This window comes from Diuraphis noxia, unplaced genomic scaffold (genome assembly GCF_037042655.1).
Source record: "Diuraphis noxia isolate RWA-SAM2 unplaced genomic scaffold, SU_Dnox_SAM2 contig0005, whole genome shotgun sequence".
NCBI lineage: Eukaryota > Metazoa > Arthropoda > Insecta > Hemiptera > Aphididae > Diuraphis > Diuraphis noxia.
Window position 1 is genome coordinate 45,567,218 of NW_028301715.1, and position 26,213 is coordinate 45,593,430.

The window sequence follows — 26,213 nt, forward strand, 5'->3', positions numbered from 1 at the left end:
TATTATGCAATATTTAATAGCTTAATTTTTTAGTAGAAAGATTTTAAAGTGATTGGAGTTTTCATATTTTTTCATCATTTCCATATTGATCATATTGCTAAAAGTTAGTAGCTATTAAGGTAGCTATTAATAGCAATTAGAAATAATAATTTTTAACTTTATTTGATTTTACATTATATATAAATAGTTTATTTTATACATATTTTAAAAATATGTCACTGCACCTACTGTTGAAAAATCAAATACTAATTTAAATTTAAAAATAAATTAAATTTTACATATATTTTGTTACAAATGCTTTGTTATTTTTCAATTTCGGGGTCTGGAGCATTTTTAGCATAACCAAGTTTTTGCAACACCTGTTTGATATCCAAATATACTGAAGGATCTTCTATTGTACCTGATATCTGAAAAATAATGTGGGTTGGTATTATATAATTAAGATTATAGGTACATAACAATAGTTTGTAGATAGTGACTACCTAATTATTATAAATTAATAACATCAATGTCGTATTATATCGATAGATCCTCCTCTTATAGTCTCCTAGTCTCTTATTTGTTACTTATTTATAATACTGTGATGTCAGTTGTAAGTGAACTACGCCTCATCTTAGGGAATTAAATGTTTGATAACGTATATCCCCCCTTCGACAAAATACAAAATACGCTAAACTGTTGAGATATAAGGATAGCTATCATAAATTATAATATATTATATTATTACAGTAGGTGCTGAGTACTGTCATACCTAATAATATAAAATTGTACTAAATTATTAAAATAAAATGTATAGTATAATACTATACTTAATCTATTAAGTTATTAACTTACAATCACTTTTTTCCCACTAGCTAAATTTGATAATGATTTCCTAGCCGTTTTTCCCGATCGAGTTCTTGGCAAACCTTGTACTGGGGCACACAAATGGAATGATGCGATCGGTCCAATTAAATCTCGAACGTTTTGTACGATTTCATTGTTTATATCTTCTTCTTTTTTGCTGCAATCTAATTTCATTGTGTTTAACTTATATATTTCGAAAATTTTTGAACAAAAATTATAAATTTACTTTTATTTTTAATATAAAGGCATAAGGGTATTTCTCCTTTCGTAGTCTCCGGGACGCCAAATACAGCTGCATCGCCAACGTCCGGATGAGATAGGATTACGTCTTCCAATGCTGATGTCGAAAGCCGATGTCCAGCTACATTAATAACATCATCGTCCCTGGCTGTGACATATATATAACCATTTTCATCGGCGTATCCAGCATCCATTGTATCATAATAACCCTAATATAATATTTTACAGTATCAGTCATACATTTTGGATTATATTTCGTATAATTTTACAATAAAGTTATTGAAGTATGTGTTAATAAATCTTTCGGGGGCATTATACAAGCATGACATGACTCCTGGCGGTAATGGAAGTTTGACCACAATTCGACCCAATTCCAATAACTGACACGGACTACCATCTTCTTTTAAAATTCTCACTGAAATTATAATTAGTAAATTATGGCCAATTATGAAATTTGTAGTATTGGGATTGGTACATTTTATCAAAATCAAAATTATTCTGTTTCACATAATTTCAGTAAATGTATACATAAATTGTATCACTTGACCGACTATATTCTTAAAAGTTACCATCATATCCAGGAAACGGCATTCCGGCAGAAAACATAGGAGGTTTTAGATTATGCCCAAATCCAAGACAAGTAGCCGTAATTGAATGACCAGTTTCAGTTTGCCACCAGTGATTCAAAACAGGTACCTAATTTAAAAAAAATCGAACTCAATAATTGTATTTAAGTACTTAAATATGTACATCGTATATATCTTCAGTTTTTATGCATAATATAGGTATGTATGATTTCATAGATAACATTTTTTTTTTTTTTTTAAACTTACATTCAGCACTTTTCCAGCCCAAGCCAAGGTTTCATGATCACAATGTTCTCCAGCCACAAATAGAGTTCTTAGACTGAAATGAAATATATTATAAGTAATAAATTGATATTATAAATATGATATAACTTACGATTTAGTGTTATATTTGCTACCAAACTCCAAATCTGGATCTTCTCTTCTGATGACCCTTAAAGCAGTTGGTGCCGTAAACAGTCCATTCACTTTATGGTCTTGAATTACCCTAAGAGAAAAAAAATGCTCAAATACGTATTTTATACTAAAATTATATGTTTTAAAAATGGAATTAATAATTTATTAGTACGGTATGGTAAATAATGTATGAATATATAATATGGTAATACAATAATATCCATATGTATAATATTAATAATAACAATAAGAGTTTTCTATCCCATGAGTTAGATATACTAATGAAATAGGTAATTAAAATTCTTACGACTATTTTCGGAATAACATCATTTCATACTATAAGTATGCGATTATTGATTAATAAATTCTATAAAGTAATAATGGAATTGTTTCAGACTTCTATAATTATTAGGTTACTAGAAAATACAATAAACATTTTGTTTATATATCTTGACTAATTTAAATTATCTATAAAATCAAACATGATTTACCTAAAATATTGTCCAGGATCGGGTGTCCTGTCCGGTTTACCTTCATACATAACTGATGTGATTCCAGCGCAAAGTGGACCATAACATATGTACGAATGTCCTACAACCCACCCCATGTCGGATGCAGTCCACCAAACATCATCTTCCGTCATACCATAAATGCAGCTCATTGTCCAGCATAATGTGGCAATATGTCCACCAGTTGGTCTAACAATTCCTTTAGGTTTATCTAAAAGTAAAAATAACTTAAAATATTAGATAATATGCATATGATGTGCTATCATATAAAAATGTGACCAAAATATTTATTTAAATAAACAATCAGGTTTGCGCCTACTTTAATATAGGTACATAGATAGTATATACATAGAAATACATTTCATTAAAATGTAAAAATGTAAAAATGTAATTATTAATGTTTTAATTAATTAATTATGTAAGAATGAGATCCTCTATAATAGTCTATAATATATTTCTGTTGGTAATAATTAATAATCTAAATCAGCTTTAAAAAATTACAACACATCATTTTAAAAGTCCAAATATTTTATAAGCTACAATATTTTTTAATTACTAAAGGTATATGTATATATACATTTTTTAATTAAAAGAATTTTTAACAACTGTACTCGTATATTTAAATGCTAATAGATATGCAATGCAAATAATGAAATACAAATTGTTTTAAAAACTAAAAAAATATTTATAGTTACTTAATATGTGTTTTTAGATTAATGTATTTTAATATTTCGATTTACGTTATCATACATTGAAAATATAATGTACGTACCCGTAGTGCCTGAAGTATACAATATATAAAGAGGATGATTTGCTTCCACCGGCACACATGAATGATGTTTAGCTGTCGACAATGCATCGGACCAAAGTATATCAATTCCTGGAGTTAATGGAGAAGGTTTCATGTTTGGTCTTTGGTATATAATACAGTGTTTAGGTTTTTCTGTTACCCGGTCAAGAGCAGAGTTTAGAATATCTTTGTACCTAGATTTGAAACCACAGCACGAACGATTATTGTTTTTCACTCATTTTCTTTAGCATTATAATTTTTTTTCTTCAAATACCTTACTATTTTGTTCGGTTCAATCCCACAATTAGCTGCTATTATAACCTTAGGAGTAGCATGGTTGATACGTGCACAAAGTTCACGAGCTGCAAATCCTGAGAAATATAATATTTCCATATAACAACTGGGTATGTATTAATTTGAAAACAATACACGTCGGTACAATTAAAATTAATTGTTCACCTAATAAGTTTCTATAAATATTTTGTGTCAAAATAAATAAGTTGATTTTATCAAATAGATAAATATAATTATCATAACAGTATAGTGACTATAAAGGCATACGGTTCACTTCAATTTTATTTAAAAGAACATTTTTCTATTATGTTTCATAAAACCTATTTAGTCTTTAATTAACATTTTAACTAACAGATACGACAAAGTACTGGCTAAGAAATTTTCTTTAAAATTATCTTTGAAACTTTAGTAATCAATTATCAAGTATTTCACTAATGAATATTTTCTGAATTCTTTGGGTCACGATTCTAAATGTCTACTCACTTCTCAGTGAATCGATAGTCAGTAGGTAGTATTATATTTTGTATTGGTTGTTATAATTAGAAGAAAATAATATTAGGTACATACATAAGTTTTCAATTATTTTTGTATATTCATAAGTCATAACTATAACATTTATCGGTATACGTAGTACATATAACTAGACTAAACTACATACTTTAATATTACTGTTTCAAACAATTTTAAATTATTAGTTTATCTTACCTCCAAAAACCACAGAATGAATGGCTCCAATACGAGCTACAGCCAACATTGAAATAATAGCTTCTGGTATAAGAGGCATATAAATCAAAATACGATCACCTTTTACTACACCCAGATTTACCAAAGCACCAGCTAACAATGATACCTGTAAATAAAATTAGAAACATTTTTATATTTATACAGCTGGTATTATCTTGTATTACAAACTTTTTCATATAGATCATCGTAAGTAATTTTTGTCACAGATTCGGTCACAGGGCTGTCGTGAATTAAGGCGACTTTTTTACCCTTGCCTGCCTTGATATGACGATCGACTGCATTGTAACATGCATTTATTTGACCTCCAACAAACCTAAAATTGATAGAAAGCATTAGTGTTTTATTTTAATTAATACATATATTAGTAAGCTGATCTAATCCACCTAATGCTTAATTTAAAACCAGTAAATATAAGTAACTATGTATATATTTATATAATATGTAACGGGGAATTGAGTAATCGGGTGGGTTATGGCTACTGTCAAGCACATACTTGTTGCTTCCTGAAGTTTGAAAGATTGATAATTGTATCTATACAAATCGTCTCCAGGCTATAAACGAGTTGCATCTCGACGCACCCTTAATTTTATCGAAAACGAAAATATAGTTCAGTACTATATCTGTCTCTCAATGGCAAATAATTAACGTATAAGTGCGTATTTATTATAGTGATTTATATCGTTCTTAAACGATTTAAAGATTTTAGTATTTTTAATAGATACATTTAACAACCAATCTTCTAACAAATTATGTGTTTATATTGGTACCTACTATGAATAATATATAGTTATATATTCTATTGGTTGTGTAAATGCGACATGGGTATTGCCTAAAAAGCGATTATCATATAGGTAACTTATATAATGATTATGTAAGCCAGACATGTCAAACATACGGCTCTTGGCTCATTCTTTTACGACCTATGGATAGTAATATACTAATGAACCATTAATTGAAAAAAATTATTAGTAAAATTTTCCTTACGTGCTACAACTATGCTAGTGAGAGCCGAGAGGTATATATCAATATGTTTCTTTTCTGTCTTATCTTTTGGTAAACTGTAATTTAATAAGTATTATATAGTACCTATTATTAATAAATTTAAAAATTTTTATAAAATGTTTTTTTTTCAATACATTTTTATGTGCGACCCGCATAGTAGTGATAGTGAACATATTCAATATATTTGGCCCAGTTATACTTTGAGTTCGACATGCCTGATGATTATAGCTATTGCTCATAAACTGAAATATAATAAACTAAAATGAGGGTTTCTAAATAAATAAATATTGTCATCATACTCGTCCATATCAAGGAAACTCATTTAAGTTTTATAACGACACACAGGCTTTCAGGTTTTTTAGAATAAATTCACGATTCAGTAATTACCTATAGCCTATATAGGTAAATATGGGTGCTTTAGCTGGTATATAGATATTGCTATAAACATTTTTCGAATGCGTTGATTTTCAATTTAATGTTATACAACATATTGATACCTTTACCCTTCGCTGGAGTGACCGATGGTAGACTAGTGTACGACACCTAATTAATAAGCATCCTATAATATTTTTATTTTCTCATAAGATTATTCGGCACCCACATTATAATTTTATATGTATATTTTATATCAAAAGTAAGAGTTAAAGGAAACTGTTTAACTATGTGTAGACATGCAGTAGATACAATAATATCTGTATATAGCATACGACACCAAAAAACTTTAGATAGTTTTAACTTCATAATTATAAACATTACATATAATACGATATGTCACTAATTTTATCGTACCTTATAATCAGGCAAGATCAAAATAATTTAAACCTGATACCAAAACTCAAACGAATTTAAACTTATAAAATGTTAGCCCATTATAATCTGCCCTAAAAATTTATATTTTAAAATCAAACAAAAAAAAATAATAAAATATCCAAAAGTTTTCTTGGAATAGGCACATTCCATGTAGTATATTTATAATTTATATTAAATAAAATTTTATATTTTTTCAACTAAATAACAAGTATTATTTCAGACGTCATTTGAATTTTCAAATGCAACAATGTTGTATGGCTTTATTTACCTATTGAGTTTTTATGAACACCTGCAATATTCAATAAATATAGGTACTGTTATAAAACAATTTTTAATTTTTTAGCTTATTTTTGAAAACTATAAAATATGCGATTTTTAAAAACCTTTCTTCGGGGATCCGTGTTCTACAAAAGATTAAGAATCGCTTAACTTATAGCATGTTCGTATTTACCATCGTGACATAGAGGTGCACCTAATCCAAGCTCACGAATCACAGTAGTACTCCAATTGAGAATCACTGGTTCAGATAATAATATTGTTATTATAAATCTAAAATACTATGTTATTATTTGTATTTATATTTATTATTTGTGTATATATATATACACATATGTACAAAACTATAAAGCATTACTTAGTGGTACCTATCTATTATATTCAAACATTATAATAATACCTATACATCATTTACTAGGTACATCATTTCGTAAAATAGAAAAATAGAAATGTTGACTTATTTTTCTATGAAAAATTGACAAATATAATCAAGAATAAGATAAGAATCTTTCATCAATCTATAATGATATATATTACATAATAAGTTGAGCAAATAGTTAAACTATTTTAATATTTACCAATCAGTTAGAGGTTGAGCACTATTGTCTAAAACTTTATCCCAGGGCTTGTACCAATCGACTACTGCACCGACTTCAGCCCAGAAACCTTCAGGGTCTTCTAAAGATCGTCGGTATGCTTCTTCATAATTTTCAGTCTTATTCACTAAATAACGATTAATAAATTGTACACTATTGTATACGATAATGTTCAATACAATAATTTTAATAAATTAGTAAATAATTACCATTTTGATTTACACAGAGTGATTTATTTCGATTTGGTACCATATTGTTGTCCACGTAATTATTGTTTACTAAATTACCTAGTTGAAATATAATAATAATGGAGAATTAAATGCGTAACACTTATAAAAATATAATTACAAAATATACACGTACATACACTAAACTATTAAAATAACAGAACACAGAAACAAATTGTAATTTATTGCTTCAACAGAAATACACAGAATTTATAACAAAGAAAAACACTCCTGCCGGTAATTACAATTAATTTTCTTTATTACACCCACGACTGTTTTTGTTTAAAATAAATAATTAACATTAGAATTTAAAACAAACACATTTAAAATTAAAAAAAAAATTTTGACACTAAAATGATTTGAAATGCGGTGTCCAATGCTTTGGCAGTGCTGTTCGATTAAAGACCTTTGATTCGTTTAATTATTTATAATTATATGTAGATTAATTCAAATTTGTAACAGACGATCAATGTCATGTATCTAATTTCATTGATGAGTTAATATTTATATCAATTGTTTTATCATTATGAAGAAGAATTAAATAAGCAAAATGACTTAAAAATAATGTAAATAATATTTTTTATTTTTTCAATTTAATTAAATTAAATACACATTTACAAATACGTACACTATTTAGGATTAAAATATGTTCAATGGTTCTTATCCATTTATTAATAACGAATTTTCACAGAAAAATGTGTTTAGTTGTACAACTATTTTATCCTATATACCAATGCAATATATATGTTTCTAGTAAGTTTCACGGCAACATCATAATGGCAGTTATTCCCTATAAACTATAAAGTGAATGACAACCAAAATTACTATAGGTTTTTATATATTTTTATAGTATATATTTAAAAAATTTATTTTTTTGATTTGTTTTTTTAATTAAGTCATAAAATCATGTTTGGAAGTTTTACCAAATGAACTCGATAAAAATTATACGTGTAATACGAATGTCCCCATTTGTAATTATAATTCAAACAATCAAACTCACATCCTGGTATTGTTTTTGCCCTATGACATACCTACCACTGTACATGATGTGTATAATGTAATATAGTTTAAAATAAAAACATTTTTATAAAAGAAATTCCTATAATCATTGTTATTATTTGTAACTGTTTACTTTGAATAATAATAATAATATTATATGTTAAGTTTCACAACGATAAAGTGAATAATTGTTTCATGTCCATGACTTATGCAAGATCTTTTCGCTCCATTTTTTTGTTTCTAGGTGGTATAGTATAGGTATAGTAAGTAAAATCATGTTCAAATATGTATTATTTTAAGTGGCTTTTTAAATTACTGTTTGACAAAATTTTACATGAAAATAACGATTTTTTAATATCATAACATGTGCTATAGGTACTAAATATAACTATATAAACAATTATCTTTTTCATATAAACGTAATACGTATAATATTATAATTAATTTTATAGCTAACTTGAAATTGTTTTATCGATTTGCTGTGACAAACCTGATACTCCCAACTTCTGAATAGGTTCTTTTAATGTTCTGTTAAGCATTAAATATTTAAATCAATTATAATTTATAAAGTTCAATAAATTATAGAGGCACATCATAGTTCCATAATTTAAATATATCATGTTTCTTGTTTCTATTAGGTGTAGAATTCTTAGAATAGATATTAGTGTTGATATTCGAGTACATATTTTGTGCACCAATGACGTCGAGGTTTATTCCTAGTCATGTTGCAAAGTTATAAATTTAATATAGACATCCCACCATCAAATTTTTACACACCTGCGAGGACTTGCAGAGGATTACACTCTCCAATTAAAATCTGTAAATGTTACATAATTACTAACCTTAATTATTACACATATTACGTAATAATTTCAAATAACTACAAAATTAATCAGTAAATGCAATGCGCTGCGCTCGGAATCAAAATAATACATCCTATGTTTTATGAATGGAGTACGTATACATCTACTTGAAATTATAAATGAGTGTAGTGTAAAGTTTTATTTATTGGGTCCTGTTTTCTATAAAGTGTGAGACCTAGGACTAGACCTAACACTTTACTGAACATTAGGTGTCTAGAAAGTAACCGTCATGGATGTATTAAATTTGAATTGAATGAGATAAAATAATAGTACCAATACAAAAAACGATTTAGTAAAGCGAAGACGGTCTGCCATTTTATAATATTGCTAAGTTTATATGATGATATGATATTATAGTGATGAAAGTAATTTATTTTACTATTAAGCATTAGTACAGTAATTAAAATTCAATTTTAACATAAAATTTATATTTAAAAATGATGTCATTTGCGTGAATAAAATATAATAATGTACTATAACAGTTTTAAGTATCCACGAATACTGTTTTTAAATTAGGTACAATAAAATAACTAAAATCATTATTCTTGGTTTTAATAATATGTAATTTCGTCTAAATTTAAATACAAATTGTATAGATATATAAAGGACTATATAAATAAAAATATATATATAGAGGGAGAGAGAGTTTTTGGTTACAATATAAACTATTTATTAGAATTCTAGATTAAATTTTTTAATTCTTAGCTATAAAAATTGAGCATTTTATAGTTTTCAAATAATTTAAATGTTTTCGAGATTTTAATAAGATTTGAACTTTAAATACTTATAACAAAATTATGCTTATGGATCTTTAATATTTCTTAACTCTTATCATAACTACTTATGATGTAGCTTGTATTGAATTTTCATTATTTTCAAGCATTTTGACCAAAAGTAAAAATTGTATTGACATTCATAGAAAAAATTAAAAATAAAAATATCAATAAATAACTCAAGATGAGTCAATATATTTTAAACATTGTATAGAAAATGATAAATAAATATTTGTGAACATTTCTAGTACCCACCTAAGATTACGGAAAAATAAGAAAATCATTGTGTGATAATTTAACATTTGAAACGGGTGAATATCCAATGTCAAACATTTTTTAATTCCTTGTACCAATTAGATTTTCAGGTTTTTGAACCAATCGAACATATTTTATCGACATTGATTTAAAAAAAAAAAATAATAATAATAATCAAAAATTGTATAATCATATGCTTATAAATAGCTTAACATAAGCCAAAATATTTTGAAAATTTCGTTTCGTAAATAAAACGATAATATTAATATTCAGTTAAAATTGTATGTATCTACAGTTATTTTTTAAAGTTACAAAAAAAACTAAAATCAACTTTGTCGTAAACCAATTTTCAGAAAAAAATTATTTTCCCTTAATTTTTTTTTTTGTTTTTCCCAGTGTTTTTGATAACTAATAGAAATTTAAACTCTCAAATGAAACAACTTAATTCTCTTTCCCACCGAAAAATATACTGAATTTGAAAATCAAAGCATTATTTCGACTACTTATCGTTTACGCACACACAGATAAAAAAACATCACACAACGTTGTAAAATCAATGCATTCATCGTTCCGCTCAGAATCTAAGTAAATAAATTAATACTTAGATAAAACTCAGAGTAAGTTAATTTATAAAATGAGCTCCTTGGTCAAGATGAGACTCAGGGGTTGGACCAACCACTATAATGTTGTTTTTAATTCAAAAATGTTAGCTGTAGTATAAATTGACGATTTGCCGAAAATAGTTTTATATTTTTGTGAGAAGATTTTTTTAAAACCGGCTCCTACTCCATTTCATCAAAATTTGTTATCTGTATCATGGCTTTAGTTACTTATTCTAAAATTATTTATTGATATTTGATAATTCAGTTGTCATTTAAATATTATATAATTATTTTTACCGGATATCCATCGCATATTCTGTATTCTTAACGTACCTACATTTATTTGTATTCTGTATGGTGTCTCATGAAGATTATATAGGTACCTCACGATAACGCATGCGTCTCTACTAATTACGTCAAAATCCGAAAAGGTTAAAAAAATTAATTAATCGTTTTAAATAACTTTTCGTGTTTGACCATTAGCAAAACATGAGTAGGTACTTACTATTTACCTACAATAAATCTGGACTTGGGATTTCTAATTATTTCTATTCAATTATGTACACAATCTACCTAACTAACCTTGTTTTTATTTATACGGTCGTAAGATACTTACGAATATATTTTATACATTGACTTTTCCAAAAAAAAACATAATGTACATTAATAAATAATGACTAATAAACTTTTTAATTTAGAAGATAATAATTAAATGCCACAATGTACGATTTTAACTTGGCGATCACTGATAAAACGACAAATTTTATTCAGCAGAGCAATTTATTTTGCAAACTGACCGAAAAATAATAAACTACATCATTTTTTGTCAGAAATTGAGTTTTATACATTTTTCGAGGTGGAATATAAAAAACAATAATTATATAATTGTAATAGGTACCTACAGGTACAATCGTTGCCACGTTGGACGAGTTTAACGAGTAGGTGCCGATGTAATTATTGCAAATTAGAATTAATGTTTTACAACTTCGGACAATAGTGTATACAATATATTATGTAAACATTGATAAACGATTAGTTTTATTTATTTATTTTAGTCGTTTATTTCAAACGGTTCACTCCCATGTGGCGATACCACAGGAAAAAAATAGTAAATTATAGTTATGTATTAGAGTACATGATGTTATATATACGGGAGTTTACCAATTGCGCTTAAAATGACCTTTTAATGTATCAATTGCACTCAAAACATTTTTGGGTCGATATACCAATTGGGCTTTAAAAATGTTAGGGTCGATAGACCAATTATTGCGCTCTATACATTTTACATAACCTAAGGAAAACTTATTAGTTATAGTTACTAACCGATTTTTTGCGATTATTAATGCATAATACATTGTGAGATTTCTAGTATTTTACTACTTCTGCTCTAGTTACCACCCATAAATGGCCGTATATGATTTGCGCATCGTCTGCTTACCTTAACCAAAATTATCGTAGGTACATCAAATACACATCAATATTCTAAACAATAGAAGGGTATAACGAATTGTGTTAGGTACATGATGTATAATATTATATTATAGATGATAAATAATTTAAGATTTTTAAAATTAAAAATAATTTATGTACATAAACATTTCTTGTTCAAATTTTGACAAAATTCATCATAAACTCGAAAATGTAAGTTACAAAATTACATTTTTACTTAGTATATTGTACATCACCTTATACGTCATATGCAATACTTCAAAATTTAACACAACGTGAGTAAATTTAGAGACGAGCAAAGTATAAATAATATAAAAATATATAAATAGGTACACTAATAACCAGTCACATGTTTGATCGTCGATTATTCAAAATTAAATCGTAATTATAAATATGATAAAAATATATATAAACACATAAATGATTTTTTGGGAGTATTAATAGGTATATAATAATATTATAAAACATATTTCAAAATTTTACAATAATAATAACACTCAATCTTTAAAAATACTTTTCTGCTAATTTCGCCAGATTGGTATTTCTCGATATAAGAAATGATTGTTAATTTTTTTGTTAAATATGCTCTATTTGAAATATATCAAGTACACTAACCGTAAAATATAAGAGGCACAATACAATCGGTACAATGACCCTAAAATGTATGCAACACAATTGGTACGCTGACCCTAAAATATATGCAGTGCAATTGGTATATTGACCCTAAAATACAAATTTTGTTTTAGGCGCAATTGTTCCATGGGGCCGGGCGTAACACGTTTCCACCAAAAGTGTACCTTTCCCTTTTCTACCAATACCCGTTTCCACCAAGAGAAGTTATATAGTTCGATTATATTAAAAGCTGTTGTTAGTAATAAATTAATATACAACATAATATAGAAAATATTAAGTTTTAATATAAAAAAAAATCGGTTAAATGTAAAAAAATCATATATGGTAAAGTTTATTTAAAATAATATAACAGACCAAGACTAAACAAAGTTGTCAAATGTACAAAATTAATCAAACATAAAATGATACAATATGGTATTATAGTATTTATGTAGGTAATATATTGTACTCGTATATAGTAACTTGGGGAAAAAATGATATAGAATGATAAATTATAATTATAGTATATTAATTTAGATGTGTATGATATTAAGGCAGGCGTGGACTGGTGAAAAAGGGCATGGGATGCTACATAATTCAAAGGGCAAATAACAAAAATGTGTGGAGCAAATTTAAAATATGTAGATTATGTATAAAATATTGAAAATAAGAAAAACTCGTTAATAGGTACCAAGTTATAACTAATATTCAAACAAAATTGTCCGTTCTAACTCGCTAATTTTTCTTTTGGCGGTTTCTTACTGTGTGGTCTTTTGGATTATTTGATATTTTAGTACTTTTTAATTTGATATACATGTCTGTCTGAACTTCTGTTATTAAAACATTTAGCCATTTTATAATTGGAGGACTTTCTTTATAAAAGCTTTGATTGAACCTCGAATGAAATAAATCGCATGCGTTGGTCGTCCGTTGTAGGCTGCATGACATTGCCGCCCAAAGTGTTGGTGGATACATACTATTTATATCAATATAACAGGTAATCTGAATATTTTTCAAAACGTTCATCAGTAGGACGATCGGACATAAAATTTTCAACAAAGCATTCAGTAACTTCGGCTGGCTCCAAAAAAGGTTAACCAAAAGTATAACGTATCCAAATGTCAATTTCAGACGATTGATTTTGGTATTCGGTCGACAACCCGAGCTTTTGCAGTTGTCGATATCAAGCCTACGTCAAATGAAATCGACATCCAATTATTTTTGTTTTTGGCCAAATTGCACTCACTGCAGAATTATTATTTAGAATAGAATTTATTATAGAATATTATTACTAGCTGTCTCACCCGACATATGTCCCGTGTACATTTTCAAATTTACAACTAATCATAATCTATCTGTTTGTTAATAATTGTTTGCAAACAAAGTTTGATTAAATTGTTTGTATTATTTTGTATATTAAATTATTACTTACAATTTACAACAGCTTTTAATATAATCGTATTAACTTGTCTTGATGGAAACTTGGTAAATATCTCATTTAGTGGAAACGAGTACCACCCGGCCAATGCTCATATATACGTATCTATATACCAACCAAGGCACTGACCTACGCCGGGAGTTTCCCGAGTGCGTCCCGAAATGACCCTTTTTTAATGTACCTAGTGCGTCCAGAATAAAGTATCATTCGAGTGCGTCCCAAGAAAAAAGTCATATTATTTACATTAGGTAGCCCGAATGCGTCCCCAGTTCATTTAGAAATACCCAGGGTGCACCACGAGGAGGTGAACTGGCTTGCACCCCAAAATATTATTTTTATTATTATTATTAATTTATTTTAGCTTAAGATGTTAAGTTTAAGTGAGCGTACAATTTTTAAAAATTTTTTTTTATTATTATATATTTATATGGGTTGGTGTTTAAATGCCATTTTTTTGACAAAATCGAATATTGATATTTTATTATTTTTAAATTGTTTTATATTGTCTTCGATGTAAGTAATTTTCTTGCACGTACTTCCTTTTCACAAATCTCATCTTGTGCTTTTCTTTTTAATGAATTACGAATAACTTATTAACTTGTCTAACCATAATGTCTTGTACGCCTTTTTCATGGTTATGAATTTATGATCTAATATAGATATTCTCTATAACAGTATCTCCACTTTCATCGGTCTTAAAATATGCTTTACACTTTTTGTTTGTACAATTCCATCGTCTTACATCATTATTTAATATTTTATGAAACCTTAATTGAGTTAATTTATACCCTTCAATAATTTTTATTGAATGTTTATGCCTGTACCTACCTTATCTGACAAGGATCGGAGACAAAGAGTAAATGTGTTTAATTTGTTTTACAATATAATTATTATACAATTGAAATTATAATATAATTTTAAATGTACCTACAGCTATATACGAGTATATAGATTATTCATTCGTTATAATTATTACCTATATCTTAAATTACTATCGATTTCGTAATTAAATAGGAAATATTTGTACCTATGTATATTTAGTGTTTACACATATCGACATTTTATATTTTTATCGATACACTCATTCTCACCGAGGTCATTAATTATTTGACTGATTGATTTTTTACATGCTTTTTTTATTTCATTGCAGGTAGTAGACGAATAAGTATCGCATTAACCTTTTATTAGAACCTTTACACGATTTTCAAATTATTAATTAGGTATTGATTTTACCGTGCAATTTTATCCGCCCATCGATGGTCTGTGGAATTCAGCTATGGGTACGGCCAAAATATCAAATATTAAAATATTCCAATCATTCCAGTAAATTTGACTTCAACTCATTACAAATGCCCCTCTGGTACGTCAGCAATCTCTCCCATCACTCGGATTTCAAAATCCTGACCATTTTATATCAGTGGTACGTGATACAGCACTCGAGCCCGGGCGCCGCACTACGCCACAGCACCGACGCCGATTGGCATAAATGCAGTTTAGCTCCCAAGCGATTGTTTGGAATTTTTTTTTTTCAAAATGTGTCTTTTTGCATGCCTAATTTGATGGTACTTTCAAAAAAATCCGGTCAAACTTATTTTGGAAGTTATGGTAAAAAAACTTCAAAATGCTGAATTTCTTCAAAAATCGTATTTTTGAATTTAAAATACCAAAAATTTAAGTTTTTAGAATTTTTTTTTTTAGAAATGTTTGTATTTATATTCTCAACATTTTTGTGGAAACAGAATTTGCCAAACAATTCTAAAAAAAAAAAATTCTAAAAACTTAAATTTTTGGTATTTTAAATTCAATAACACGATTTTTGAAGAAATTCAGCATTTTGAAGTTTTTTTACCATAACTTCCAAAATAAGTTCGACCGGCTTTTTTTAAAAGTACCATCAAATTAGGCATGCAAAAAGACACATTTTGAAAAAAAAAATTCCAAAAATCGCTTGGGAGCTAAACTGCATTCGTTCCGAAACCCGCCTTTGTCACGACTTCAACAGAGTACCAAGTAGGTATCAATTCTAATTTTGTAAACTACAAAAATCAAATCCACCAATGACAAAAACTAATGTACTTATTTTATTATTATAAAGTAAACAGTCTTGTAAGGCATCTGAATAAATATATTTAAATAATTTTTAACTTAAGTACTTGGAAAGTATTTTAAATACTGTCTTGGACATATTTGTATTTGAAAACAAATACTTTTAAAAATTAAAATAAATCATTTGTCAGTCATTAAATATATTTAAAAAATATTTTCAGTATTTTTCAATCATAAATATTGAGAACAACTCCTATTTCGAGGTGGATGCCAATGAGCTATTGAATATTATATATATATATATAAAGGAAAATAAGCAATAAATACTGTGAAAAAACATGTAATATAATTGTAACAAATTTTAAGGGAATGATTTTTTTTTTTTTAATACACTTCCTCTTCATTTAAATGTCTTATTTTAGTATTTATTTAAAAACTGTTTAATTAGATAATATTAAAGAATTACGATAATTATATAACAAGTTTTATTTATTTTAATTTTTCAGTATACAATTAAGAATGAGGTACAAACAATTCTAATAATACCAAGTTAAATATGAAATGAAAATTTAAAATTAGTTATTACAAAATTAATTTAACTAACCCACTAGTAGAAAAATAAATTAAAAATGCTTAAATACATGCCAAGTATTGGTATTTGCTCTTCAATATTTTTTCTCTTAAAAACATTTTAAATACTTTCTGAATACATGTAATGGTATCTGTATTTAAATACAATTTTAAAATTATCTTTTATAATTACAACGCTGTAAGTAAATGTAAAATAATAATTCAAATTAGTTTTAACTATTGATTCCCTGTACACAAAAATAAACATGTAAACAAAATGGGTAAAATATTATACATTAATAATTCAATAAAATATTTCAATAATTAGCACAATTTATAGGATATTTATATTACGATTATAAAAATGAAGAAAAAAAGTTAGTTATTGGTCCTATGGGCCAGCTATTCCCAAACTGTTCGCTACGGTGCGCTAGAGGCACAGCAGTATATGGCTTATCATAAATAATTTAAAATGTATAGAACTTTATTTTCAAAAATTTGTTATTAATGAATATTTTTTGGTTAAAACATACCAAAATGTATAGTGTAGTGTCTACAATAAAAAAATCTCATTTTAAAAAAAAAAAATGTTTTTTAAACGGACTTGCCAAAATGCACAGTGTGGCAGGCACCTAAAAAGGATATTGTATCTGCATATATTTTCTCTCATTAAACACATGTTTAAAATAGTAAATTTACAAACTAGATTCTTACTATAATTATATTTTTATAAATTTATTAAAAAAAGTATCTTAAATATAAAACCTAATTTTTATGATGTTGGTGCAAGTATGTATTATAAAATTATATGACACGCTTTTAAGTTACATCAGATAAATTGAATTATTTAAAACTGATTTTAAGTGAGTTTAATGATGATTTGTATTATAATAGTAATTGATTATATTGACTTAGATTTTATAGATGATCTGGTGATTTAAAATCATTAATCAAAATATAGAATAAAAAAAAATAAAATTCGAGAATTGTATTGTTATATTATGATACCATAGGATTTATAAAGTATGCATCTACTATTTGTTTCAGTCAGTAAACATAAAGAAATTATTATATAAAGAATAAAACTACAAAAATAAATATGGGTTGAAATTAATAATGCTTTCAAAGATTGCATGAAAATATGGAATAAAAATAGCAGTTTTAAATCTAATGGGTTATGCAGTCACCTTTTTATTTCATGAAGTATCAAACTTTCATATATTGAGGAAAGGTTTAACATTATATTATATTTTTTTTTTTAAACATCAGAATATTTTTCTTTCTGTGTTAGAATCTTCTTTTATAAATAATACGGATCAAAAATAATCTTAATTCTTAAAATTATACTTAAATCAACTTAAGTCTCCTAAAAAGAACAAAAATATACACCAATAATACATAATCAAATAATTACTAGTTTATTAAAATGTTAAGGTTCACTTGTTGTATCATGCACCTTGGTTGTTTTGGAGTGCCTGGTTTTGTTGCAAAGATAAAAAAGCTAAATGCCCTTTTGGGCACTTGTTAGCATAATGACCTTTAAATCCACACTGAAAAATAAATAAATAATTGTTATCAAATAGATAAAACAGCATTTTCTGTATATCCCTGACAAAATGCAAAATTTTGTTTATTACCTCACCCTATAACATTAATAATTCTATAAAATTAAGCACTTAAAAAAAAATTAAAATTGAATAGATTAATGAATAAACAATTTTTTTTTTTAAATATAAAATTAATTAATTAATAGATTTCATGCAATAAGTAAAAAATAAATATTTAAGATATAAATGAAAATTAAAGTTTTTTGAATATAGATTAGTATGTATTATATGTAAGGAATATCAAATATTTATTATATCTTAACCCTTATCTAACTATACATTATTTATTAATTATTAGTCATTACTGATGTGTATCATAATTGATATATTTAAAAACACGAAGAAAATGTATATCAAAATGTTATAGCAATTTAATATTGCATAGATATTAAGGGATGTATTTGAATGTGAAACTAAATATAAATAGTTGATTTTTTTACAAAGATCAGATTGACATATTTTCTTAAACATTTTGATCATAATATTTTTTTGAGGTAATGAATAAAAACATAATCACTTTATAACATGTAACTTCTTCTAATGGTTTTAATTTTCTAGCAAATCCTGCTTGAGTATTTGTTGGTAATGGTTCATTGTTGACCTCTAGCTCTGGTTTGATTTTTACAAGATCTGATACCATTTTATGACAGTACATAGCTTTATGTCCAGTGTCACCACAAAAATGACATATAACTACAAGTTTTTTTGAATCTTTCTGATTAGCATCATATTGTTGATATGCTGGCAGTTCAAATCGAGGACTAAAATAAAGAATAAAATATTAATTTAAACACAAAAACATAATTAAATATAATTCAATTTATCATCAATAATTTTTTTAATAGATTAACTGCATTCTGACGCCAAATATAACCCTTAGTCTTCTATTATTTAGTGTCAAATATTAATTTTAAATAAAGTTGGGACATTATATTAATTTATTTTTATAAAATAAATTATTAATTCATTATTTTCAATAAGTTAATTTTAATATTAATGAATAATATATTTTTTTATTTTTTTACATAGTTACATAACTAAGATAAGTAAAAATATAATAATTTTTAGGTATTACCCTTAAAGTAGCAAAACTATATCTTAAATAAAACATATTTTTTTAAATAAATAAACACGAATAAAGGTTCCTCACATATTAATCGAATCAACTGTTGAAGAAATAATGAAGTACAATTTTATTTTATCCATCAATAAAATATGGAAAATATCAAATTAATCTTTGAAAAATAAAACTTTTTATTTTTATTTATTATTAGATTGTGAATTGGTGGTTAGATAATAATAATAAAATAAGATTAACTAGGTAGAAATAAAACATACTGAACAAATTTACAGTTAGGACCATCAGGACAAAACCCAGCAACATAGTTCATACAAAGTACTCGGCGAACATGTTTATGTTTACAATGTGGGCCATGGCGACAAAACCCTCGATCATACCATGGACAGTCTTTCAATTTACTTTCAGGGTCAATATGTAAAAATGGACATTCTTTGTTATGACATGCATCTAAATAAATTAAAAAAACATTATATAATATAAAAAATTCTTACAAGTACTTGAACATAATTTATTAAAAACAATTATTGTTTCATACTAAATCGAGCATAGAAATAACATTCAGGCATTTTAGTCATGTCATATTCGTGTAAGAATTCACACTGATCCCCTTTTTTGCACAAACCACGTAACCAATGTTTACAAACAACGGTTCGATCGCCTCGTACATGTCTCATTGGACATAATGCTCCTTTAGAACAGGATCCTTTTGGGTAAAATGAACAAACTGCAGCAATAGATTCTAAACAAAAAATATAAAATATCAATGTTAGAGTAAAATTGATTATTTTTTAAAGTTAAATATATATAAATACAAAACAAACATAACCTATACCTAGATAGTTCCGAGTATAAAAACATGAACTTGTACAAAATAAGTTTCATAAAGTCTATTATTTTCTTATAGAAAATGTTAATTGATATTTTATATAAATATTTCACCTATAATAATTATTGGTATATTTTTTAATTATATTATATGGTTTCTATACTTTTTTTGGTTAAATAATTAGGATATTAGTACCTAGAATTCTAATAAAAATTATACCTAGCGCCATAATTGTTCATTAAAAGTTTATTTTTTAGCTTTGTTAGCTTTCAGTATACAATTATTATTGCTCAAAAATTTTAAGTCAAAATTACAAATTAAGATAATTTAAAAAAAAAAAAAGTAAAAGTAAAAAGAGAATTGATCTGAACTGATCTGATACAAAAACTTATACTTTGTATTACAAGTGGTCAGAATTTTTTCAGCATAAATATGTTTAAAAATAGCTTGTGCAAATATATTGTGACTTTGATTTTCTCACACAACTAAACTTTTAAATTCTATGTTTTGAAAATATAGTCCAAATTTCAAAATATTTGATAACCATTCCAATTTACAGTTTTTTTTTCATAACACATAAATAATTAAACTTTTTAAGCCAATTAATAGTTTTCATACCACACTTATATGGCTATAATAGATGCAGATTTTTAATAGAGTAAAAAAAAAAAATAATAATAGTGACTTACTGTCCATTCCATTGAACGGCAGAGGTAAAGCCCCATGTTGTTCGTCTAAAGCTATTTCAACATTGAACTTGATGTCATCAAATCCTGCCACGAGCAACTCCATCGTGTTGAAGCGATAAAAAGAATACAGCTATTTTATAGAAAAATTTAACTAATAAATTTAGCTACATAATATTTTTTTAATTTCATAACAAAAAATAAAATAATAAATATACTGTTTATTTTCGAATACATATTTTGTCGTCGATAAGAAAATATGATAACAGATTTGATATCCGGTTAACCATTTGATAAGCATCTTGAACCGCGGTTAACGTGCTTAAGAATTGTGGTTTTCCCGGTTAAAAATAAAAATGAAACATTACAGTCTCCGACAAATGACAATCGACCATCAACAGTCAATGCTTTACAGTTCATTCGAAGTTCGTATGTACGTGTAGTTGTAGAATCGTGCAAAACAATAGTCAATAATCATTAGTGTGCGAGTGTGCCTGATACACAGTTATGTCGGTCTGTTTTTCCCACGGCGTCCGGTTGTAGTTATTCTCTTTAAATAAACTGTAATTTGTGTTTCCGGCCAGTGTTCGGTTTTCTCGTCCTTAAAAAAAGTGACACGCGCCGCACCATGGCCGATTGTCCTCCCCAGTATCAGTTAATGCCTCAAGTTGTACCCATTTATCGCCCGCAGCCGCCACTGATACAGCCGCCAATGCCACAGCCGCCAATGCCACAGCCGCCAATGCCACAGCCGCCGATGTCACAGCCGCCAATGCCACAGCCACCGATGTCAAAGCCGCCAATGCCACAGCCACCGATGTCACAGCCGCCACTGACACAGCCGCCAATGTCACAGCCGCCTCCACCGCCGCCCCCGACGAACGCATTTCCAATGCCTTCAGGGCAACCGATCTTTCCGATGCCACCCCACTTTGGTTATCCGCCCATTGCATGGTCGCCAGTCCATCAATATCCACCGCTGCCACCGCCGCCACCAGTGACGCCGCAGCAACCAGCCCACGATCGCATCGAGGAGGACGATGAGTACAACGTACAGCAGCTCGTGTTCAACAATAACAACAACAACAACAACTACAGCAGCAACAAAAATATGAACTCCGCAAACAACTTACAAATTGATTTGGAATTTCAGTCGCCCCAGCGTCAGAACCGGCAGACGTTCTCACGAATTGTATCCAATAAGGTAAACAACACCTCAATCGGATCCCGTTGCGTTAGAGGGGTAACAAATTTTATATTGACATAAATTTTTTATAATATATACTTGGGCATTTGGGCAGTGGGCACAGCATGGCAAGAACTATAAAGTTTGTTGAAGAAGGCTGAGAAGGGGACATGATATTTAATTGTTAAAAACCCTTTTGAAGTAAAAGAGGATGCATATACTTAGGTATGATTAGGATTTTGAATTTTTATTTTTCAACAAAACTGATTGGCCCCAGTGCTGAAGTAAGGATCCTTCATTTTATAAGCCACCTGTATAAGTGCTTAAGTCCCAAGAATTAGTCAAGTTAAAAATGCGAAGTGAATTATCTGAGCCAATTTTTACATTATTCTCTATAAAGGTCTCCATTAATGTTTATTTTTAAAGTAATTTAATAAAGATAAAATTATATTTTTTTTTATGTAGGTATAATTTTTAGTGTACCTATTTTTATAGATACAGACTAATTTATTGACTGAATAATGGATTCATTATTGAATTTATTATGAATAAAATGTATTACAATTTATAAATTATCGTAGGTAACCAACTTTTTGATGCCTACTAATATCTATTTTGAATAAAAAAGTTGAATAAATTTGGATATTCTCAGTGACTTTTTCAATTCGAAAAAAAAGCAAACAACCTTTAAAAGATCTTAAGATACTTACCTTAGTAAATGTAAATTTTGACTAAACTGCTAAGACAGCGGTTCTCAAACTGTTTTGTTCGCGGAGCTTTTATGTTCCTAAAAAAAGTTATGGAGCCCCAGAAATCAGAAATGTCTATTTGAGACAACAATAATTTATAAAAACTGATGTCAAATGATTAATTTCACAAATACAATTTATTCAATTCATTTAATAGGAAAAAAGAACATATTATTTTAGTAATTTATAAATTAATACAGATATGCCCAGGGAGCCACAAAGCCCTTAGACTACTTTAGTGGAGCCTTAGGGCTTCGCTGAACACAGTTTGAGAACCGCTGTGCTAAAATATTTTTATGCCATTCAATATTCATCATATTATACTGGATAAAATCTAGTACCTATTCTAGTGTCTACATTGGTCAAAAAATGTTTAGCCTTAATGTTGGTTGGCCATTTTCATAATTTGTTGGTGTTATGTATACAATTCTTTCTCAATACACGTGCAATAATTAACTCGTTACAATTTATTCATGATTTTTACAAGTAATAGGTACTGGGATTTTTAGGATGCAGAGCATGCATTAATGGTTGCTTATACAACGCTGCAATTTGGTCACCCACAATAATTTTCAGCAATTTATTTTTGTATCACTTTATATTTTATACTTTAAGCCATACAATACAAATCAAAACTGATCACGCGAGTTATAAAAGTGGTATAAGAAAACGCCATGTATTATTATACAGTTTGTAAGAATTGTTATGATATCTAAATGACACTGTTTATATTTTAATTGTTAATTTCATTATGATGTTTGTCTGTATAGCTAAGTTTTTCTCGGGTTTTTACATTTAAAAAAAATTTATATATATATTATATTAACTAATAGTTCTTCTAGACTTCTAGTACTTACTAACAAATTATAATATCGTTTTATTAAAAATGATTAAAATTGCTGTGATCAAATATCAAGATGATGTACCTATTTTATGATTTCACTAAAAAACAAAATAATCAATTTGATATGTAAATAAAAAAAAAAATTAGAAATCACAACTATATAAATTAACCTATGTGTATTGGTGTTTTTTGGTAGGGGGGATAAGTTAGTATCTCAGTCAGTATGTACCAGTGCTTACACTGCTTACTGCTTATACAATCATTCAAAACCCACAGCATGCTTCTGGCTTATTACTTTTTTGTTTTTTTCAATAACAATTATAGTAACTAAAATTATTCTTTAAATATTTATTTTTAGTTTGATACACGACATGAAGAATTCAGAAAATACTTGGAAGAAGTGGGTATTTTGTCTACATTCACTAATATATTATCTGAGATGTACCAAGATCCTTTTCGACCTAATGATCCGTTAGGGTAAGTGATATTGTTATCTAAACAAGCAAAACCAAATCAATAATTAAAATATAATTTCATTGTATTAAAGATATATTCGAGATAAATTAAGTTGTTCTCGGCCTGAAACAGTTGAACTTAAAAATCTTCGCATTTGGTGTGATCAATATCAAAAGAAAACCATTCGCCTTGAAAAAGAGTTAAAACATGTGATTGAACGGTTAAGGAAATACGAACCATATATTACTGATGATTCTCTTTTAAATGAAAATACTACAGAAAATGACTGCAATTCATGTGTTTTGGATGTATCAAAACTTGTGTTGGAAAGTAAGAAAGAAAATGCTAAACATGGATCAAGAAAAAATTACAACTAATAAAGTTAGCATTTGCCCGAGTTCTAATAAATAAAATAAAAATAAACTATGAAAAATTGAAATATTTTCAAAATTTGTTGTTATTGTAACATATAAATCATTTTTGCAATTGTATTCTTGTTAAAGATAATTTTTCAATTTTTCTGTTTCTAAAATTGGACCTACTTATTAAATTTTAATGACGTTATTTAAATTAATAGTTTTATGTTGGCTTTTAAGTTGTTGAATTTCTCTACTTAGAGAATTATTCATTGTTAACTTATCTTACAGTTACATTTATATTTTTGAATGTATTTTCTCTTTCAAATGTTGAGAAAGTCCATTGTTGAAGTTAATTTTGTGCTCATATAACATTTTTTTTTTTTTAAAACCCTTATTGACTTATTTTGGTTTTTTTTTTATTATCTTTTTTGAAATTGTCTAATTCTAATTTAATATGATTTATTATTCAAACTAATATGTATTCATATTATGATCCATAATTTGTTTTTTTTTTTTTATATAGATCATTGTAATTTGATGCTATGAAGTACTTAACACTATTCGTTCATAATAATTTTATTTTCAATTTATATTACTTGTATTTTTGTTAGCCCATCCAACATTAATTATTATATATATTTGTATACATACTAATGTGTATGTATATATGTATGTGTATACCCCTAAAATACCTATATATTTATACCAACTTTCATTTTTGTTTTCCATTTTACACTAATTATTATATATATCTACTCAATTATTCTTGTTTACTCGAAACATTTTTTTTCAAATTTTTTTTTTCGTGCTGAATATTACATGGTTTAATTATTAAATTTTTTCTGTACAATTATGATTTTAGTTTCTTTATATTAATTTTAATATTTAGACAAGCATTGTATTTAATGTATTATACAATAAAATAATCTCAGTTTATTATTAGTATTTTCATTCTGTAATACAGAGTGTGGCATAAGTCGGTTCCCGCAAATTTATTATTTGTAATTTCTTTGTTGTGTAAATTGAGGAACCGACTTATGACGCACCTGTACATTTAATTCCTTGATTTAGAACAGAAATCTCCAAACTTTTTAAACCTATGAATACTGTTGTCGTATATATCAAAACACCATTGACATCAGCTGGTGAGTGATTTTCTTCTAATTAAACAAAGAAATTTAATCAAATTGGATGATATTTTAACCCTTTGAATACAGTTATTTAAACTTAGCAATGCAAAACAATATTATTCTTTTCTCTGCCCTGTGAAAGATGAAATCATGCAGGAAGTATGTGGCACATTGTTCTCCTATGAAACATAAGTAGTTAAAAATAAAATTTGGGAATTTATGCATTAGATTTATAAATAACAAAAATGTTAGAAGAAAATATATATTATTATAATAGTTTGAAATACATACATACATACATCCCAAATAAGTGTCATTTTTCATTGTCACTTAACAAATCCTTAAGAGTACGTAACAGTGGTATT

General features: G+C 27.1%; 3 protein-coding genes across 8 annotated transcripts; 1 reads left to right on the plus strand and 2 right to left on the minus strand.

Moving 5' to 3' along the window:
• Positions 1–249: 249 nt before the first annotated feature.
• Positions 250–7,736, minus strand: LOC107167962 (acyl-CoA synthetase short-chain family member 3, mitochondrial). Of its 3 annotated transcripts, none has more exons than XM_015517197.2 (15): positions 7,458–7,736; positions 7,300–7,377; positions 7,073–7,217; positions 4,575–4,719; positions 4,368–4,512; positions 3,643–3,739; positions 3,351–3,562; positions 2,561–2,789; positions 2,050–2,160; positions 1,920–1,992; positions 1,656–1,782; positions 1,356–1,501; positions 1,073–1,295; positions 835–1,010; positions 250–407 (listed from the first exon to the last, which is right to left on the minus strand). In XM_015517197.2, exons 2-15 carry the CDS (start codon positions 7,340–7,342, stop codon positions 303–305), a joined length of 1,977 nt encoding a protein of 658 aa, XP_015372683.2. In that variant the 5' UTR covers positions 7,343–7,377; positions 7,458–7,736; the 3' UTR covers positions 250–302. The 3 variants fall into 3 exon arrangements, with proteins under 3 accessions (XP_015372683.2, XP_015372682.2, XP_089085719.1); XM_015517196.2 differs by having other exon boundaries at positions 7,454–7,736; XM_089229593.1 differs by lacking the exon at positions 7,458–7,736 and having other exon boundaries at positions 7,300–7,447.
• Positions 7,737–8,438: 702 nt separating this feature from the next.
• On the plus strand, positions 8,439–24,980 carry LOC107167958 (uncharacterized). Of its 4 annotated transcripts, none has more exons than XM_089229265.1 (4): positions 8,439–8,579; positions 21,816–22,367; positions 24,262–24,380; positions 24,451–24,980. In XM_089229265.1, exons 2-4 carry the CDS (start codon positions 21,837–21,839, stop codon positions 24,734–24,736), a joined length of 936 nt encoding a protein of 311 aa, XP_089085391.1. In that variant the 5' UTR covers positions 8,439–8,579; positions 21,816–21,836; the 3' UTR covers positions 24,737–24,980. The 4 variants fall into 4 exon arrangements, with proteins under 4 accessions (XP_089085391.1, XP_089085390.1, XP_089085388.1 ...); XM_089229264.1 differs by lacking the exon at positions 8,439–8,579 and adding an exon at positions 9,228–9,270; XM_089229262.1 differs by lacking the exon at positions 8,439–8,579 and having other exon boundaries at positions 21,399–22,367.
• On the minus strand, positions 17,391–21,353 carry Clp (Cleavage and polyadenylation specificity factor subunit 4). The gene is made up of 5 exons (XM_089229266.1): positions 21,128–21,353; positions 20,148–20,351; positions 19,870–20,059; positions 19,049–19,292; positions 17,391–18,474 (listed from the first exon to the last, which is right to left on the minus strand). The coding sequence occupies exons 1-5, from the start codon at positions 21,228–21,230 to the stop codon at positions 18,373–18,375; spliced, it is 843 nt and encodes a 280-aa protein (XP_089085392.1). The 5' UTR covers positions 21,231–21,353; the 3' UTR covers positions 17,391–18,372.
• Positions 24,981–26,213: the final 1,233 nt, after the last annotated feature.

Coding starts and splice junctions, on each gene's coding strand:
- LOC107167962 (XM_015517197.2), bottom strand. CDS start 7,342: ATGGTACCAAATCGAAATAAATCACTCTGTGTAAATCAAAATG. Junction 3,563..3,642: donor GAACCGAACAAAATAGTAAG/GTATTTGAAGAA, acceptor TTTCAAATCTAG/GTACAAAGATATTCTAAACT. Junction 1,993..2,049: donor AGCAAATATAACACTAAATC/GTAAGTTATATC, acceptor ATTTCATTTCAG/TCTAAGAACTCTATTTGTGG.
- Clp (XM_089229266.1), bottom strand. CDS start 21,230: ATGGAGTTGCTCGTGGCAGGATTTGATGACATCAAGTTCAATGTTGAA. Junction 20,060..20,147: donor TTATTTCTATGCTCGATTTA/GTATGAAACAAT, acceptor TAATTTATTTAG/ATGCATGTCATAACAAAGAA. Junction 19,293..19,869: donor CCTAACTGTAAATTTGTTCA/GTATGTTTTATT, acceptor TCTTTATTTTAG/TCCTCGATTTGAACTGCCAG.
- LOC107167958 (XM_089229262.1), top strand. CDS start 21,753: ATGGCCGATTGTCCTCCCCAGTATCAGTTAATGCCTCAAGTTGTACCC. Junction 22,368..24,261: donor GATCCCGTTGCGTTAGAGGG/GTAACAAATTTT, acceptor ATTTATTTTTAG/TTTGATACACGACATGAAGA. Junction 24,381..24,450: donor CGACCTAATGATCCGTTAGG/GTAAGTGATATT, acceptor ATTGTATTAAAG/ATATATTCGAGATAAATTAA.